Raw genomic sequence first — 16,116 nt, 5'->3', positions numbered from 1 at the left:
AACTACATTTTACAAAAAAAAAATGAAGCCTTCATAGTATGTTTTATAATTGGCATATCACCTTCCAACCAATACAGATCATATTAAACTGAAAACTCTATGGTGAACTTTCTCTGCTTGAATTATTATGAGACTTTTTGTACTATGTTGCTATTTGACTTTTTACCTCCCTGCATCAGCATCTATTGCCATCTTCTCTGTAACATGTTTAGGTGGTGGTTAATTTCTTCTTATTCTTCCTATAGTTCATGTGCTATGATATAACGTCTCTGCCACTCTCTGCATCTCAATGGTTCAGAATAAAATGTATTGTTTTTATCAGTTTTATTCATTTGTTAACCAGGTAAATCCCTTAGGCACAACTGCTTGTCTACAGATATAAGCCATGATTACTGTCTTGTTAAAGGGCTTGCTCAGAGCCACAAAGCTTGCAAATGGAAACTGCCAGAATCAAACTCTTGACTACAAGATAAAGCTTGCTAATTTGAACCATCCACTTGCATAATGGTCAACTGTACAATAAAGCTCATTTCATCAAAATTACTTGCTGATTTCTGTATGAGGGATTCTCTTTGCATGAGGTGCAGTGATTTTATAAGGCAAATTAGCTGCAGTGACGAAGATTCTTTGCAATGGATGGTGTGAAAATATATGTCTCTCACAGCAAAAGCAAATTACACTTTTGAACAGTTGTGTTTATCTGAAAGGAGATGTGTAGATGTGAGAAATTGTCTCAGAATTAGTATGCAACCCTAATTACAAAGCTGTTTTCCTCTGGTCTCTGTTGAAAATGGTTTCTGCCAGGTGCGTATGAATAAAGTAACACAGAGGAGTGTAGGTTTTTAATTAACTGTTGCTCTTATATCTGTACTTGTATGATGATTTTTGCTATAAAGTTGTTATCGAGAAAATTGGGGATATGCCTGATAATTCCTAGACTTAGTCTGAGACTCCAACCTGGGCACTTCACCAAAGATGAAGAACTCTGCAACTGTATTTGCAAACACTAGTCGTTTGTATATATTGTTATGTAATTGTTTTGATCTTGATTTTGTTTTTTTTTTCGTTTGCTCTTTAGAGGGAGTAATATCAGCAGAAGTGCAGGTAAAGACAAGAAGATATGTCTGTGTGGTTGTGTGTTGTGTGCGTGCGCATCTGTGCATATTTTGAACTCATGTGATTCCAAAAATATGAATGAAGACAAATTTGATATTTAATGCAACTGTAACTCACTGGTATTTAGACAATGGTTTTCTTTTTTCAGTGCCTGTGTAGTAGTAATATTTTTACCACTTTTGTTTAGAGTTAATGGCCGTGAGACTAAACTGATGGTTTTCAGTGTTATAATCTGAGAGGATGAATAACTTGTGCAGAATCACTCAACATGACAATGGACAACAGACAACAAACAGACCACAGAACTATCCCTGTTTTGAAGGGGCATTCTTATTTTCAGGCCTGATTTAGGATGTCCTTGTTTTTGGATGTATATTCCTATTCACAGTTTCCTAAATCCCTCTTATTACATGTGATTTTTAAAGCTGTCTAGTACATATAAACCATGCCATGACCAGCATACTAGTGGCAACAATAAAGAAAGAGGACACACATTTGACAACTCCCTTTTTCAGTAGCAAAAATAACTGACCTTTTGTAGTAGAATTTTGCAATACAGTTCATTAAATTCACAGATTTTACAGTTTCTGACAATGTTCGTTTATTTTTCCATTTTTGTCACCTCTGTTTTTAAATATGTGTATCTGAGTAATATCTTCACATTCCTACTAAAAGTGGAAAGAGTTATGTGCTATTTAAGTTTTATGCTAATTAGATGTCCAGATTTTTAGCTGGATGATCCTTTTTTTCAAGTGTGTTTGTTGCTGTTTTCAACATCTGCAAGTGAGATATGGAAAAAGACAATAATGAATTAATATGGCTTGCTCATTGCAGTAGTGTCAGCATACATCTCAGCTGTAAAGTATTTGCTAGAAAATACCAAATTGTGCAGTAAACCAGATTAAGTTTTCTTATCTTAGACTTTCTTCCTATTAGCAGCCACACATTTCCCCTTCTCTCCAGTATTGTCATTTGTTCATGGTAAACAAAAAAATTCCACAAACCCAGAGCTAGAGTACTTCAAAATCCACTGATAACCAAAAATAAGAAATAACAGCAAATCTATATCACAAAAAAAGTTTAATTACAGCCTGAAAATGAAGAATCAAAATATGTTAGCATAATGGTTAAGGTGTTTATCTCACAGACACAAGGTGCAGGGTTTGATTCTCACATTGGGTAATTGGCTAAGCTTAAAATGGCCCAGAAGGGCAGTTAGCCTAGTAGTAACCTATGAACATTACAAGACAGACTTCTTCAGATAAAGAACACAACTTCTTTATAAAGAATAAACAAATCATGTGATCAGTTCAGGAAATTACATCAATGAAAACTGTAAAAAAGTACAACCCGAATCATATAAATTGCAATAAAGTAATTTATAAAGAAAATAAAAATATATAAATGTTTCTATTTATTTTATAAAACATTAACATTTGCCAATCAAATACATACAAAACAATTTATAGCTTAGCAGTCTGCATAACTAGCGTAGAACTATTTGAAACAAAACATTATAAAAAGGATGAAGAATCCATTAGCATCTTTTCCTAACAACACTGCTTTTTACTACCACTGACCATTCAGGAACAGTCATGAGGTAATATCATTGCAATGGGCATTTAGTCATTTGGTAACGGTAATTGCAAATAACGTCCACTGTACAACTCCTGCACGTGCATTGCAGTTTGTGAACTGTATTTAACTGAATTGCAGCTTCATTTCTGCTGTTTTTTGCTGTTGAGACTGTTATTCTGCATTTTGAATTTTGTAATACCTTTGCCTTGTTTAGCATAGGCTAGATTCAGACTTGCTGAATCTAGACTGTTAGGTATCACTTGAGCACTTAAACCAGCCATCTTACATTAAGAAGTCTGTCCTGCACTCTTTTGACAGAAGTGTGTAGACAAGGACCCATCCGAGTTGGGGATTGCTGGAAAAAGGCTCAGTTTTGGGTTTTCCTATTGGCTACTTTGGTTTAAACTGTTTAACTTGGTATTTAAGCCTCCATGCAATCAGGTTTAGTGCTGCCATACATAGCCGCAAATGCCTAGAAAGAAAATTTTCCCTAGATATCTGCTAAGGAACCCTCCCAAACTCCCCTGCTGCTCTGCAAGCAACTCAGTTGCACACTGACAAGTGTTTTCACAGTTTTTAATCCTAGCCTACTACAGAATAGACCCTTTTGTTAATTATAGAACAAAACCTGGTCTAACTAGCCCACTCCCCTCTAGTTATTACGGTATAATCTTGCCATAATGGATGGTCATTTTCCCACCATTTCTCTGGCCAGTCTGATTGACATGGGCTTCCTGAGGCAATGTAGCAATTGTCTCATGTTTTCAGGCAACCACTTACTCCTAAAACAAATACAATATATGAGAGATGTATGTACACTATGAATTTGGAATCAATTCCCTCACAAAACAACAAGCCAGACATCAAACAGGTTAGCACACAACACATAAACCCAAATACATGGAGGTACTCACTAGAAGCCTACCAAAAGATCAGGGATCTCCCAAGTGCAAACCTAGTGCACACACTGCAGAGTCAATAGAAGCCACTGCACAAAATGACACACACACACCAGTGTCTCAGCTAATAAGCTCCTAAGGCCATACACCTCAAAACCAAATGTCCTGGTCATAGGCAACTCCATAGTGAGACACACAGATGTCCCATTCACCAGGCTGAACAAGGAGAAGGTCACGGTTAGATGCCTGTCAGATGCCAGAATTTGTCAAATCACACACACACACTTGGGTCTCTCTGCAACAAGTACCCATATGACTGTAATTCTCCATGTTCGGGTGAATGAATTCAGATGTACTTCTCTGGACTATATGAAGAGAGATATGACTGAAATCTCAGATTATGTGTCCCAGGCAGGTATGTCCTTAGCTCTAAGCAGCATTTACCTTCACCCAGGATGATGCCTCAATATAAACAAAAAATGATTGAATTTAACAGCTGGCTTAGCTTCTGGTGTCAATCCAGGGGGATCCAGTATCTGTCAGCCTGGGAAGACATGGTTGACAGATGATGCTGCTTTGCCAGCAATGGTTTTCATCTGTCGTCTCTTGGGTTTTAGTTACTGGCAAAGGTATTTGCCTCCCGTATAGTGCCTTTTTAGGCAAAGTCACAACAACAAACTTTTGACATAAAAAAAAATCCACTCAAGACAAACTCAAGGTTATGCTGCTTAATACTAGAAGTCTAAACAGGAAACTGCACTCTCTGGAAGCACTCCTCACCTTGGAAGATGCTGATGTCTGTGCAGTCACTGAGACATGGTTCAAGGCCACAGCGAGCACCCCGGTTGTGCAAGGCTACAATGCCTCCCACACATTCAAACCTCAAAGTGAGCATGAAAGAACCAAATGCGGAGGTGTAGCCATCTTTATTAAAGACAAATACACCTTCAGACTGGTTAATCAGTACAACTCTCTTGAGCTACTCTATGTCCAACTAACAATAAGTAAAACCCCCTTCCACATCATTGTTAGCTTTAGGTTCCCCACCATGAACCAAGAGAAACACACTGCCTACCTGGACAGTCACTCTCTATACAACCAAACACCTTGGTCATGGGGGATTTCAACTATCCTTCCATAGACTGGGAGACATATACAAGCACAAACATGCTCGCCCTGAGGTTTCCAGTCTTTATTAATACAAATACTCTGGAACAGATAGTCCATACCCCTACAAGGGACTCAAATGTCCTAGACTTAGTACTCAACAAAGTAGGGGGGGTCACTGCAGTATCCACAGCGTGTTACCCTCCCTGGTATGGTCTGATCATAAATCTGTCTCATTTGAAGTCACTAAATAATGAAATACGTTTGAGGTTCAGACTTTTAAATCCTTCAGAAAATATATGTTAAAACAACTCCTGTTACTCTAGCAACTTTCTAAGTTTATAAGAGCAATATTTAAAATATGTCCCTATTTTTGGGCCTTTGTCCCCTCATTTTGTTGGGCTTTGTCCAGATTTCTTGCACTAAGAGGTTGAGAGGTATGATCCTATGACCTGCTTATAAATCTGTTTGGTAAAGATTTCTCAAATCATTTGCACTTCATTTTTAGAGCCTCGACAAGGCAACTAAATGAAGAGAAGAACTGATGGACACTGCATGTGGAATATTGTGGGAGAGTCTTCCTATCTCTATCACAGCACTCATGGACATTCACAAACGTCCACAAGTTGGCACCATTGTAACTCACATTTAGTGATTTTAGCATTTTTGGTAGAACATTTAACATCCTTGCACTGCAAAAAGCAGATTTCTTTTAAGTGACTCCAGTGCAGAACTTAGCTAGTACCTGATGTTCAAACAGCTGTCAGCAAAAGTAGAAAGGGTTTGCATTATAATACTCTAATATTTCTCAAGTAGGTACTGCACCTTTAAGTAGTGAAAGCACACCCATGAAACTTTCTGTTTCTGTTTCTGTATACAAAACAAGGAAGTTAACAGTAAGTTGGAATGGCGTACTGCAAACAGAGTGCAGGTCATGAGGAGGTGTTAAAATGTCCAGTTTGTCTAGAAATCTATAAAGATCCTGTTATTGTGGAATGTGGACACAGCTTCTGCAGAGAATGTATTGATATATTTTGGGACTACAACAAAAACATCTCTTGTCCTGAGTGTTGTGAAAAGTTCTCAGCCAGAAAGCACAAAGTGAATCAGCTGCTTGCTAGTGTGATTAGGGGAACTCAGAGAATGAGCCAGAGAAAGAAACAGGAGAAACCAGACTCTTCACAAAAAGAAGGGACGCAGATTCCAACTGCAAAGCAAGAGAAAGTACTTCAACATTGTGATGAACATGGAATGAATTTGGAATTGTTTTGTGAGGAAGATGAAACCTTGGCCTGTGCTCAGTGTGTTCCAAAGCATTATGGACACCATTTCATATCCTTGCAGGAGGCAGTTAGCATGTACCAGGTAAAGTGCTTTGCACAGTGCATGTAATTGAAGAGTATGTGCCTTCCTTCTGATGATACACTGTGCTGCATTTTTTTAAAGAATTAGTAGTGAATCCATTTTCACCAGATATTAGGGGAATATTCATGTTTAAGTGATAACTAAAACCAGTATAAAATGTCAGGATACATAGAGTCAAGTACTCCCTAAAAAAAATAGCAAATCCAAACATAATATAATTTTATGAAAATGGACCTTTTATTAATGAAATCTGAGAAGCTACAATACTGCAAATGAAAGTGATGGATTCTGCAGCATATTTTACATAAATTAAATATCCCAGGATGTTTCTGTTAGCAGCTAGTATCTCTGTGCCTAGACTCTTAACAGGCAATAGTAAACAGACTGAGTTTTTCAGTTATCACAAATGTGGCTGTTATGTTTATAAGGGAAACACATCCTCTCAGTTTTATTTGTTTATTTGTATATTTATTCAGTTATTCATTTATTTCTTATATCTTCAAAACTGGGTTGTCACTATTTCAGAGTTGGCCTGGGGAGAAGTACTTCAGAAAGAATCTACATAACATTATGATTACTTGGCAGTAGAAGCAGACAGTAAGACCGAACAATTTTTACTTTAAGTGCGTTAATCATTTTACTTTCTCTGCTTCCCTGCCTTCGCCCTAACCCTCTCTACATCTCTCTCATGCTCACTTGAATGTATCTGTGGATTCCTTCTCTATCACTATTTCTATAGTCCATTGCATAAGGTATGCAACACTCCCTGTCATATAAGCATTTTTGGTGATCTAGGGATTTGTTAGCCCCTAGAATCACCGACCTTTCTGTTACAATTTTGTGTATCCATTTCATGTCCCTGTCCCACTTCTTCTTTTTATCCTCTGTGAGAAGACCTCCAACTGCACTCGCCACTAGCCACTGGTCATATCCTTTCTTAAACTTTCCCCTCCATTCAATGCATTTTTTTATCAAATACCACTGAAGTCAAATCCCCTGTACCCCTGATAATGCATTCTGTGCTTTGCCACCTGCACTTTGAGAGAGGTACCCCAGATCTGATCCTTTCTCAAGTGGGTCTCATCCCTCTGGATGGGAAGACCTCTTGGACATAAGGCTGGGACTACCCAGCTCCACAAGGGAAGGGAGTTAAGATGAAGAGGCCATCAAAAAGTGGACATGTGAGGTTTTCACTTAAGCCCTCACATGCTTCTAGGCTGATGTCACTGGGTGGGTGGCACCATGAGGCAAACACGAATGTCTCTATCGCGATATGTCCCTCATTTGCCTGCCCAGTGACACTGCAGCACCAGTTCTTTGGCTGGCCCTGGTATCACCACCAAGTTCTGTACATAAGTCATGTGCCCCAGCATGTTTTGTATCACTGCCCAAAAGACGTTCTGCAGGTGCTGTCTCCTTATTCCTTTCTCCCCAGTTATTGGGCTCCTGAAGATCTTAAGCAGCCAATCAAACCTGAATCAAATGGCTCACAGTCATGGCTTTATCCCTTTTATGCCTCAAAGTCAACTACTCATGCACATGTCTGGTGGCTTTCCTATGGACCCCTTTCAGCAGCCTATTGTCTTTTTCCTTGCAAGACTTCCAAAGCTGCATGCACTGTTGAAGGTACACTGACTAAACCTACAAGTTTACTGAGACTTTTGTCATTGTTTCATAGCCTGCGGTCACTACATCTGACCTCGATATTGCAGGAGCTCTGTCACTAATTCTTACACCTACAGGTTTACTGAGACTTTTTTACTTCTATACATACGCTTCTGTTTCTTGTTTTCTACTTCCTTATCTCTTTATAATTTTTAGCCCCATTCCCAACTATCATTCTCCCATCCATACTGCTTTGCACTATATCCATTTATAATCACACCCTCCCTAATGGTCCCTATATATTCCACATTGTATTTTTTTTCTTTTCCCGAATAAACCCTCATATTTTTTTTTATTTTGACAGCATCATTAGACTCCAGCATTTAATACCCCTCTATTCCTTACATTCCAGAGAAGATACTAGGACAACCTACTACTCTTCTTTTACAGAAAATACTCCTCTCCTTAACTATCCTCTTCTGCCTGTCATAATCCACCATCACTGAATCTCCTACTGTCCTGCAATTTGTTGTTTTCCTCTTCACTGTTACTTGCCCAATACCTGACATCTATAAAATACAGATTCATGTACTTAATTATGCTACTCTTCAACTTATCTTCTATTCTTCTCTTCCTACTGTGCCATCTGTCATCCTACCATGACTCAATAATATATCGCAATATCTCTGCAACTCTCTCCCAACCACCTGTCCATACTTCCTCTTTATAATCTCCACACATTGCACCAAACCTGTTTAATATTGCACCTCACCTTTATTCCAGATATAGGCTAATTTGCACTTCAACTCAAACCAAAACAAAATTAAGTGCAGGAATCCATTCCAAAAAACAAATATGCATTATTCCCCAGTACATTAAAATCCTTCTAGGAGGAGATATTAACCCAAATCATGGTCCTCACAATGAACACAAAGGTAATTCTGTTCCACATACTTCTGTAACCCAACAGCCAATCCCCAACCCTGGTGATCTAAAACATTTTCTGCAATAAATATTAGAAGTATAAGAAATAAACTGCTGCACTACATGCCTAGGTTACCCGACATAGGTCTGATGTTATCACACTAACTGAAACATGGCTTAAACCCAGCATAAACGATTCTGAAGTTATAGCACCTGCTGATAATATCATCTGTAATGACAGTATAAAGAGGAAAGGTGGTGGTATTGCTTTAATATTTCCCAGTACCTACCGCATTTCCCATTACAGCAAACCAACATCAAAATTCAGTTCAGCAGAGCTTCTTATTGCTTTCCTCAAAATAAATAATTATAAACAAATATGCATTACTGTCCTTTATAATCCTCCTGGTGGCAATACAGCTATACTGGAAGATCTACATTAGATATCCTTAACATTTCCACAAGAAAAAATATTACTTGGTGATGTGAATATCAGTTGGTTGGACATAAACTCTTAACTCCCCTACGTCTAGCATGAACTTACATGGATTCACACAACTAATTAATAGCCCTACACATTATAGCAAGACATCTAATTCTCTATTAGACTGGATCCTAGTATCAGACCCTAGCAAATACTCCACCACAGGTACAATGTCAGACTCTGTAAGTGATCATCTCCCAGTCTATATGACTAGACATCTCACACATCCAGTTAAACTGCATATTTATAAAACAACACATAACATTTCCAAGTTTAACCAGAAATGTCCATTACTACACTATTATCTATTAACTGGAACATCGTAAAAATCCTCCCCTTAGATGATGCTATAATTGAATTCAGTATAACTTTTCTAAATATCCTAAATAGCATTGTACCTCCTAGAGGGAAGAGACTAAAAACAAATAATGCAATTTGGCTGTCCCAAAAAGAGTAGAATGGTAATGCAAGATAGAGAAAAAGCATGGAAAGAATGTCAAAAATATAAAACACTTCAATGTCTTGAAAACTTTAGAATGCTTTGTAATCATACTAAAAAGCAAATAATTGAAGACAAAAATACAGTACTATAATAACTTTCTAAATAATACTAAACACAACCGTAAAAATTTTGGACATCCATTAAGGAAATCTTACATACCAACCAAAAATTTAACCCAAACCCCCCTCCTGATAAATCACCACTCAAAACTGCAATACAGATTGTCTCTTATTTTATAGATAATGTAGCATCTCTAACCAAGGATTCCTCAACATCTAATCCCATTCTTGCCCGGATTCCTATCGCGTGATCAAAAATTGTAAGCGGCGAACACGTATTGAGCGGACCTGATTGGTCGAAAATTCAAAACGTCGCACACATAACACAGAAATTGCCGTAGGGAATATCTTCCCTTTACTTCAATGCAGTGCAATCTCGGAGTACGGATATTTAAGTAGCAAGGGTGTGGGGGGTGCTGGGGGGGGCTTGCCCCCCTGCCTACAGTGTTTAGGTAAGTATAGTTTTTTATTTATTTTTTTATTATATTTTCGAAATTTCAAACATTGCTCATATGATGTCGACCATATGGTGTTCGATGTTTGAAACTTTCGAAAATATAATGTAGACCCTCTTGCCTGTATAAAACTATGCTTAAACAAACTTAAACCATGCTCTTCTTCCATTATCCCTCTGCACAAATGAAGAAATTCAACAGACATGTTTTCACAGTAATAACACTGGGCTTTTATCATATTTAGATACTGTGAGTAAATAAATCTAGAATGGCAAACAGTCTATTATTTTCCTTTTCTAGAGACTTGTCTAAAACACAGTTTGTTAGATCTCTCTCAGCCCACCCTTCTGTGATTCAAAAGCTAGCTGTCTAATAGATATCAATCAGTAAAATGGTACTCTATACTCTCTTCTTACCTCCCAATCACCACCGGTATACCACAAGGCTAGATCCGTGGTCCTCTCCTCTCTCAAAAAAAAAAAAAAAAACTAAAAATTAGTACAACAACACAGGCCATATATAATATATAATATATTACACTCATTTTGCTATCTGACAATTGCACATCTGACAAAATCTAAAAATAGGAAGCTTTATATTTGACCTCCATAAACAAAATTGCATTTACCACCTATAAAATTATCCAGGGTCCATCTGCCTGCCCACCCTTCCATCTTTCAAAACCACTCTGAAGACTCTGTAGTAAAAATCTGGGTCAGTTGTTTGCCAAAACCAACCAGGATATATATCCCTAAAAATGAACAGTAACTCCTTACTACTATCTAATTCTCTTCTTTTGCCTTTCTCTAAAAAATATACCATAGGTGTTTTTTTCACTTCATTGCAGCTTATATTTGTATATTACTAACTTACCTTTTTTTACTCTCTTCTACAAAAAAAAATCTAAAATTCTAAATATTATTGTCATATCTTATATCTTTTCTTAACCTAGGTTTTTATTTTTATATTTTAAATAATTTTAAAAATTAGATGTTTTGTTTTTTTTTTTTTTTTTTTTTGAATGTTTAAAATGAAATGAAAAAAAATAATTTTGTTTGTTTTTTTTTCTTTTCACTGGCCTCTGCTAAAAATGGGCTTCTACCCAGTTCTCATTCCTTCATCAAAATATCATAAAAAATAAATATAAATAATAAATAAATAAATAAGGTATGACCTGGTCTGGTGGAGAGGAAGCATTACCTTTTTGCTTTTGACGTCTGTTTCCCTGTGGATGCATCCATCATTCTGCTTGTTCTTTTATTGCTGCTTTTTTTTGATAGTCCATTCCATTGTTATTAATACCTCAAGATCCTTTTCCAACAAAAATCCACACCCCCACACTATACTTCACATCAGGGTTATTGTAGCACCCCCATGCAGGGCTTTGCATCTGTCTGCATTCTACAGTGAATATCAAATGCTACATTTCTGTTCACTTCAGTGACCTTTCCAAATACCTCCCTTTGACTCTTCCCTCATCCTCTGAGTCTGTTGTTATCTTAATGTCAGGGAAGAGACTGACCCTGTTCTGTATTCATTTGTATATATCTGGAACAAATACTCTGAATCCAGAATCAACCCCAGAGGTCCTGCACTAGTCACTTTTCTTAATCCTGACATTGCCCCCTCTTAATACAATTGTCTTTAAACTAGTCACTTTCCTTATTCCTGAAATTGTCCCTCTTACCACAAAATGTCACCACATTAGTCATTTTCTTATTCTTGTCATTATCCTTCTTAGCACAACTGTCAGCGTACTAGCCACTTTCTTTATTCCTAATATTATTCATTTTACCCCAACCATCACTGCAGTAGTCACCTTCCATATTCATGAAATTGTCCCTCTTACCACAACTGCCTCTGTCCTGTGAATGCATAACTAATAAATAAAGGTTCGTCAAGATTCAGTGAGTTCTACAACTGTAAAGTATTACACATGCAAAGTTACATGGAGAAGAAACTTCAGATTTGAATACCAGGCTTTTAATATGTTACTGCTGTAACCTGACTGCATATTGAGCTGTACCTCTCAGACATGATAAATCTCTAGTGCTTTTTAGTGGTATAGTAGGAATCAGATAAATGTATATGTATTTTTAGCAGAAACCATATATATTTTACCAGTTATGACACTGAACATTACTAGAAACACTTTAATTTGTTTTCCAACTATGGAATATCATATTTGTTCATTAATTTCCCAATAACTCATTTTTAAAGGGTCATAGTAGATGCTGAGCCTTTCCTGATAACCAGTAGGAGCAAGACATCCAACTCCATTCTGGACAGGGTACAGGTCTATCACAGCATGCACCCATACTCACACACTACGTATCCACCCATGGCCAATTTGGAGAGTGCCATTTCACATACCACATGTCTTTGAGAGGTGGGGGAAAATTAGAATGCCTGCAGAAAACTAACGTGAATGCAGGGGGGATATGTGGATTCTATGAAGAAGGAACCCTAGAGGAGAATCGAACCAGACACCTTTTGCTGTGAGAATGCAGTACTACCTGCCATGCTACTGTATCACTCATTTATACCAAAAGTTGAGAAGTAAAATTAAAATATTGAGGAAAATAATTATAGGAAACATCTACCAGTTTGAAGAGGATACAAGAGGAACTGAATTTGTAGTAATCCTTGAAAAAATGTTACTTTGTTATTGCTGTCTGGAAAGCAAAGAATCAGAAAAGATTTACACAAGCATAAAAACAGGTGTCTTATCAAATGCAGCATAAAGTAAATCAGAAAATATTTTTGTAACAGGTAAATTATACTGTAACTCCTTTTCTGTACGTTATGCCTCCTGCATTCACTGGGGTGGGTGTTACACTCCCATACTCAGTAAAGCAAGTACACTATCTTGAAGAAATTTACATAGTTGAAAACTTTATTCTCCTGGCACCTCGGCAAAAGCCTTCCAGGGAAGATAACAGACATCAAAAAGACACAGTTAAATAATATGTACAATCAGTGTAAACTAAAAATCAGTTAAACATGATTAATTCAATTTCACCTTTCAGTTACAATATGAATTTAAAACTATAGGTGCCAAAGTATGAAACTTCAGTTTAAAAACACTTTCCTTATATTGCAAGTATTTATTTTTATTAAAAACCTGATTTCTTAAAGGTTCATTTGTTCCAAAAGAGGGACTTTAGAAACACTTTCTAATGGGTGAAACATTAAAAAATGGACAGCCAATGTTAAGTTATCCTATCTTGAAGGTTGCAGTACCTCAAAGTAAATGGAATAGATTCTAATGGAAAATCAAGTCTTCCTTCCATCTCTGAATTAGATCGCCCTCATTATTACTGTATCTAGTTTGCTGAGGTACAGAGCTATGTCTCTTAAATTAACATTAAAATCAATCATGTGAAGTTTTAATTTAACATTTTTGTTATTGTTTTACCATTTAAAAGTTTGCTACTTTTATTCAACTGATTAGTTTTTATTTTTCCCAAAGTCAAAATACAGAAACATCATCAGTCATCATGTATTCGTGTCCTATGTCTCAGCTGTGCAGTAATCTAGTCCTATATATTGATTGTACCCTAGACCTCTCTTGTTTTCTGTCAGCCTCATGTGTGGAATCAAACAAAAGGCCTTATTGAAGTACAGGATGACCATTTCTACTAATCCATGTCTACTAGTACTCGTGTATCAAGTTTGTCTGTAACCCAGTCATAAAACTGCATCAGGTTTGATGGACAGCTAATTCTGAGTAAGAACCCCCTGCTGGCTGCTGCCCTGGAGATTGTTGTAGCTTCAGAATGCAGCCAGCCTTCTTGTCAGGATCTTCTTGATGACTTTCCCTGCCATTGCTGTTAAGCTAATGGTCCTATAGCTTCCTAGACTTTCCTGCTTTTTCATTGCTTGTGGGTACCAGATTCTCTATCCTGCAGTCCTTAAGGACTTCAGCAATGGTTATCAATCCATTAAAGATCTTTGCCAGAGGATCTGTCAATGTGTGAGCCAGATTTCTGTGGACTTTGATATGTAGCATATCTGATTCTTGTCTTTTATCCTCATAAAGTGAAACCAGTCCCCTCACCACCTCAATAGTGCCTGTCTAGTGCTTGTCCCACTGTGTCTTACCTTTCTTTTCAACTTGGAATCAGTCCTTTACATTATTTTCTGAAGATCGGAACAAGACATTTAATAGCTGTCTTTTTTCAGTCCTTCTTATTCTTCCCCTATCTTTGTTCTGCCTTGAGAGGTCTGTCCATCCTTTCCTATCTTCTGCTGTCTAGCTAAAAAAATTCCTTGTTCCCCTTCCAACTCTCTTCTGCTAGCACCCTTTCAAGTCATACCACTGCAGCCCTCACCATATGTTTTGCTCTTCTGCTAACTTCCTTTCACTGTGCTTTCTCCTCCTCTTTCTTTCGATCACCATCTCCTTTCTTCCTTTTTATACCCTGTCTTTTACTGTGTCTGCTAGTCTCGCATTCCTGTGTAACCACTTTGGCCTTTAATTTTTGCATCTTCCTCAGACCATTGTCTGTATCCTTGAGTATTCCATAACTGTAACATTCCCATAATTTATTTGCTCTTTCAGTTTGCTTCTGTTATCCTAATTAAGCTTTGACCCTCTCAGCCAGCACCATAAAATCCACATAAAATCTCCCAGTATTATCTTTGTCTTCAAATTATTATAGCTTCTCCCAGTCTAAGCCACATAGTCACATGATCACTATTTTAGTTAAGCATGCCTTCATCGTTGCATCCATGACCCTGTCTGCTTTGATTTGGACAGCATCTAGAATTTTATTCTTTCTGATACAGCTCTGCAGCAGTTGGATGAACCCTACATGGTCTAAGACCTAGTCAGCTGTCACTCCCTCTTTACCTTGTAGCTTGAAATCTCCCAGTCTGTTCCTGGGAGATTCATATCCGTGTAAACATCACCCTCGTTCTCCTACTCCTCTCTTTTATTTTCTCCTCCTGGCTCTCATTCTATTCCCTTGGTGTGTCTGTAGTAGATACACTGTATCAGTCTACCAGCATTCCCTGTTTTTACTACCTTAACTACAAAAGCACTTGACCCAGGTGCCAAGCCATTCACCCCTCCACTGGAGTGCCTGTGTTCTTGTGGGTTTTCGCTGGGTTCTCTCATTTCTTCCCACATCCCAAAAACATGTGGTTGGTGGATTGGTGACTATAAAATCATCTTTGTGTGTGTGTGTGTGTGTGTGTGTGTGTGTGTGTGTGTGTGTGTGTGTGTGTGTGTGTGTGTGTGTGTGTGTGTGTGTGTGTGTGTGTGTGTGTGTGTGTGTGTGTGTGTGTGTGTGTGTGTGTGTGTGTGTGTGTGTGTGTAATATGAAAAGAAGGGTCTTGTAATCTATTTCCATTCCCTACTTGCCTTGTAAACACAGTGGATGGTGATGACTATTCACAGAGTCACTGTAGTAGCCAGAGGGTCCTCATAAGCATAGATAGATGGATTCCGTCCATCTCTTTGACCTCAAATGTTATGTTTTCCTGTATGTAGATTGCTATTCTTTCCTCCTCTCTCTCTCTTCATTGTCAGTCCTAATCAAAGCCATAACCATACATCTTTATGTCTCACCCCATCTTGTCTCATGTTTCTGTGATGCGAACAATGTTCATTTCTCCTTGCTTGCAGCTTCCCCTTCTTCCTATTCAGTGTCTGCACTGCAAAGTAATACTACCTAGCCATGCACCAAGTCACCCATACTTGCTCCTTTGTCATGCTCAGTATCCATTCTGCCTGCCATTAGACTATCTACCGCCTTTCCTGTGACATTCCATCCTCTCTTCTATTGTATTGCAAAGGTATAATCCCTAAGCTGTATCTTTCCAACCCAACAGAATGTGCCAATCTCCTGGCTATTATGAAATCTGACCCTGGCATAGAGCTACGCCTGGTCCCCCCTCCTCCTACCAGTCCCAGGCTCTTATCCTTTGTCCACTGAAGCCCTTCAGACTTGTCCACTGCTATGGCCACTCATTATACTTTGTACTTATCTCTTTATTTTGTGTCTTGTTGCTGGCA

The 16,116-nt window shown here is 37.9% G+C and overlaps 1 protein-coding gene across 1 annotated transcript in view; it reads left to right on the top strand.

Annotated features, from left to right (window-relative positions):
• Positions 1 to 5,595: 5,595 nt before the first annotated feature.
• Positions 5,596 to 16,116, top strand: part of LOC122813706 (zinc-binding protein A33-like) — a 142,850-nt gene continuing 132,329 nt past the window's right edge. The window contains exon 1 of the mRNA XM_044086167.1: positions 5,596 to 6,065. Within this exon, the coding sequence (XP_043942102.1) occupies positions 5,607 to 6,065 (459 nt within the window). The 5' untranslated portion in view covers positions 5,596 to 5,606. The remainder of the gene's footprint in view (positions 6,066 to 16,116) is intronic.

This window comes from Protopterus annectens, chromosome 10.part0 (assembly GCF_019279795.1).
Source record: "Protopterus annectens isolate FY-2018-M chromosome 10.part0, PAN1.0, whole genome shotgun sequence".
NCBI classification, from domain to species: domain Eukaryota; kingdom Metazoa; phylum Chordata; order Ceratodontiformes; family Protopteridae; genus Protopterus; species Protopterus annectens.
The sequence above is the reverse complement of the archived record's forward strand: the minus strand, read 5'-3'. Positions and strand labels throughout refer to the sequence as shown.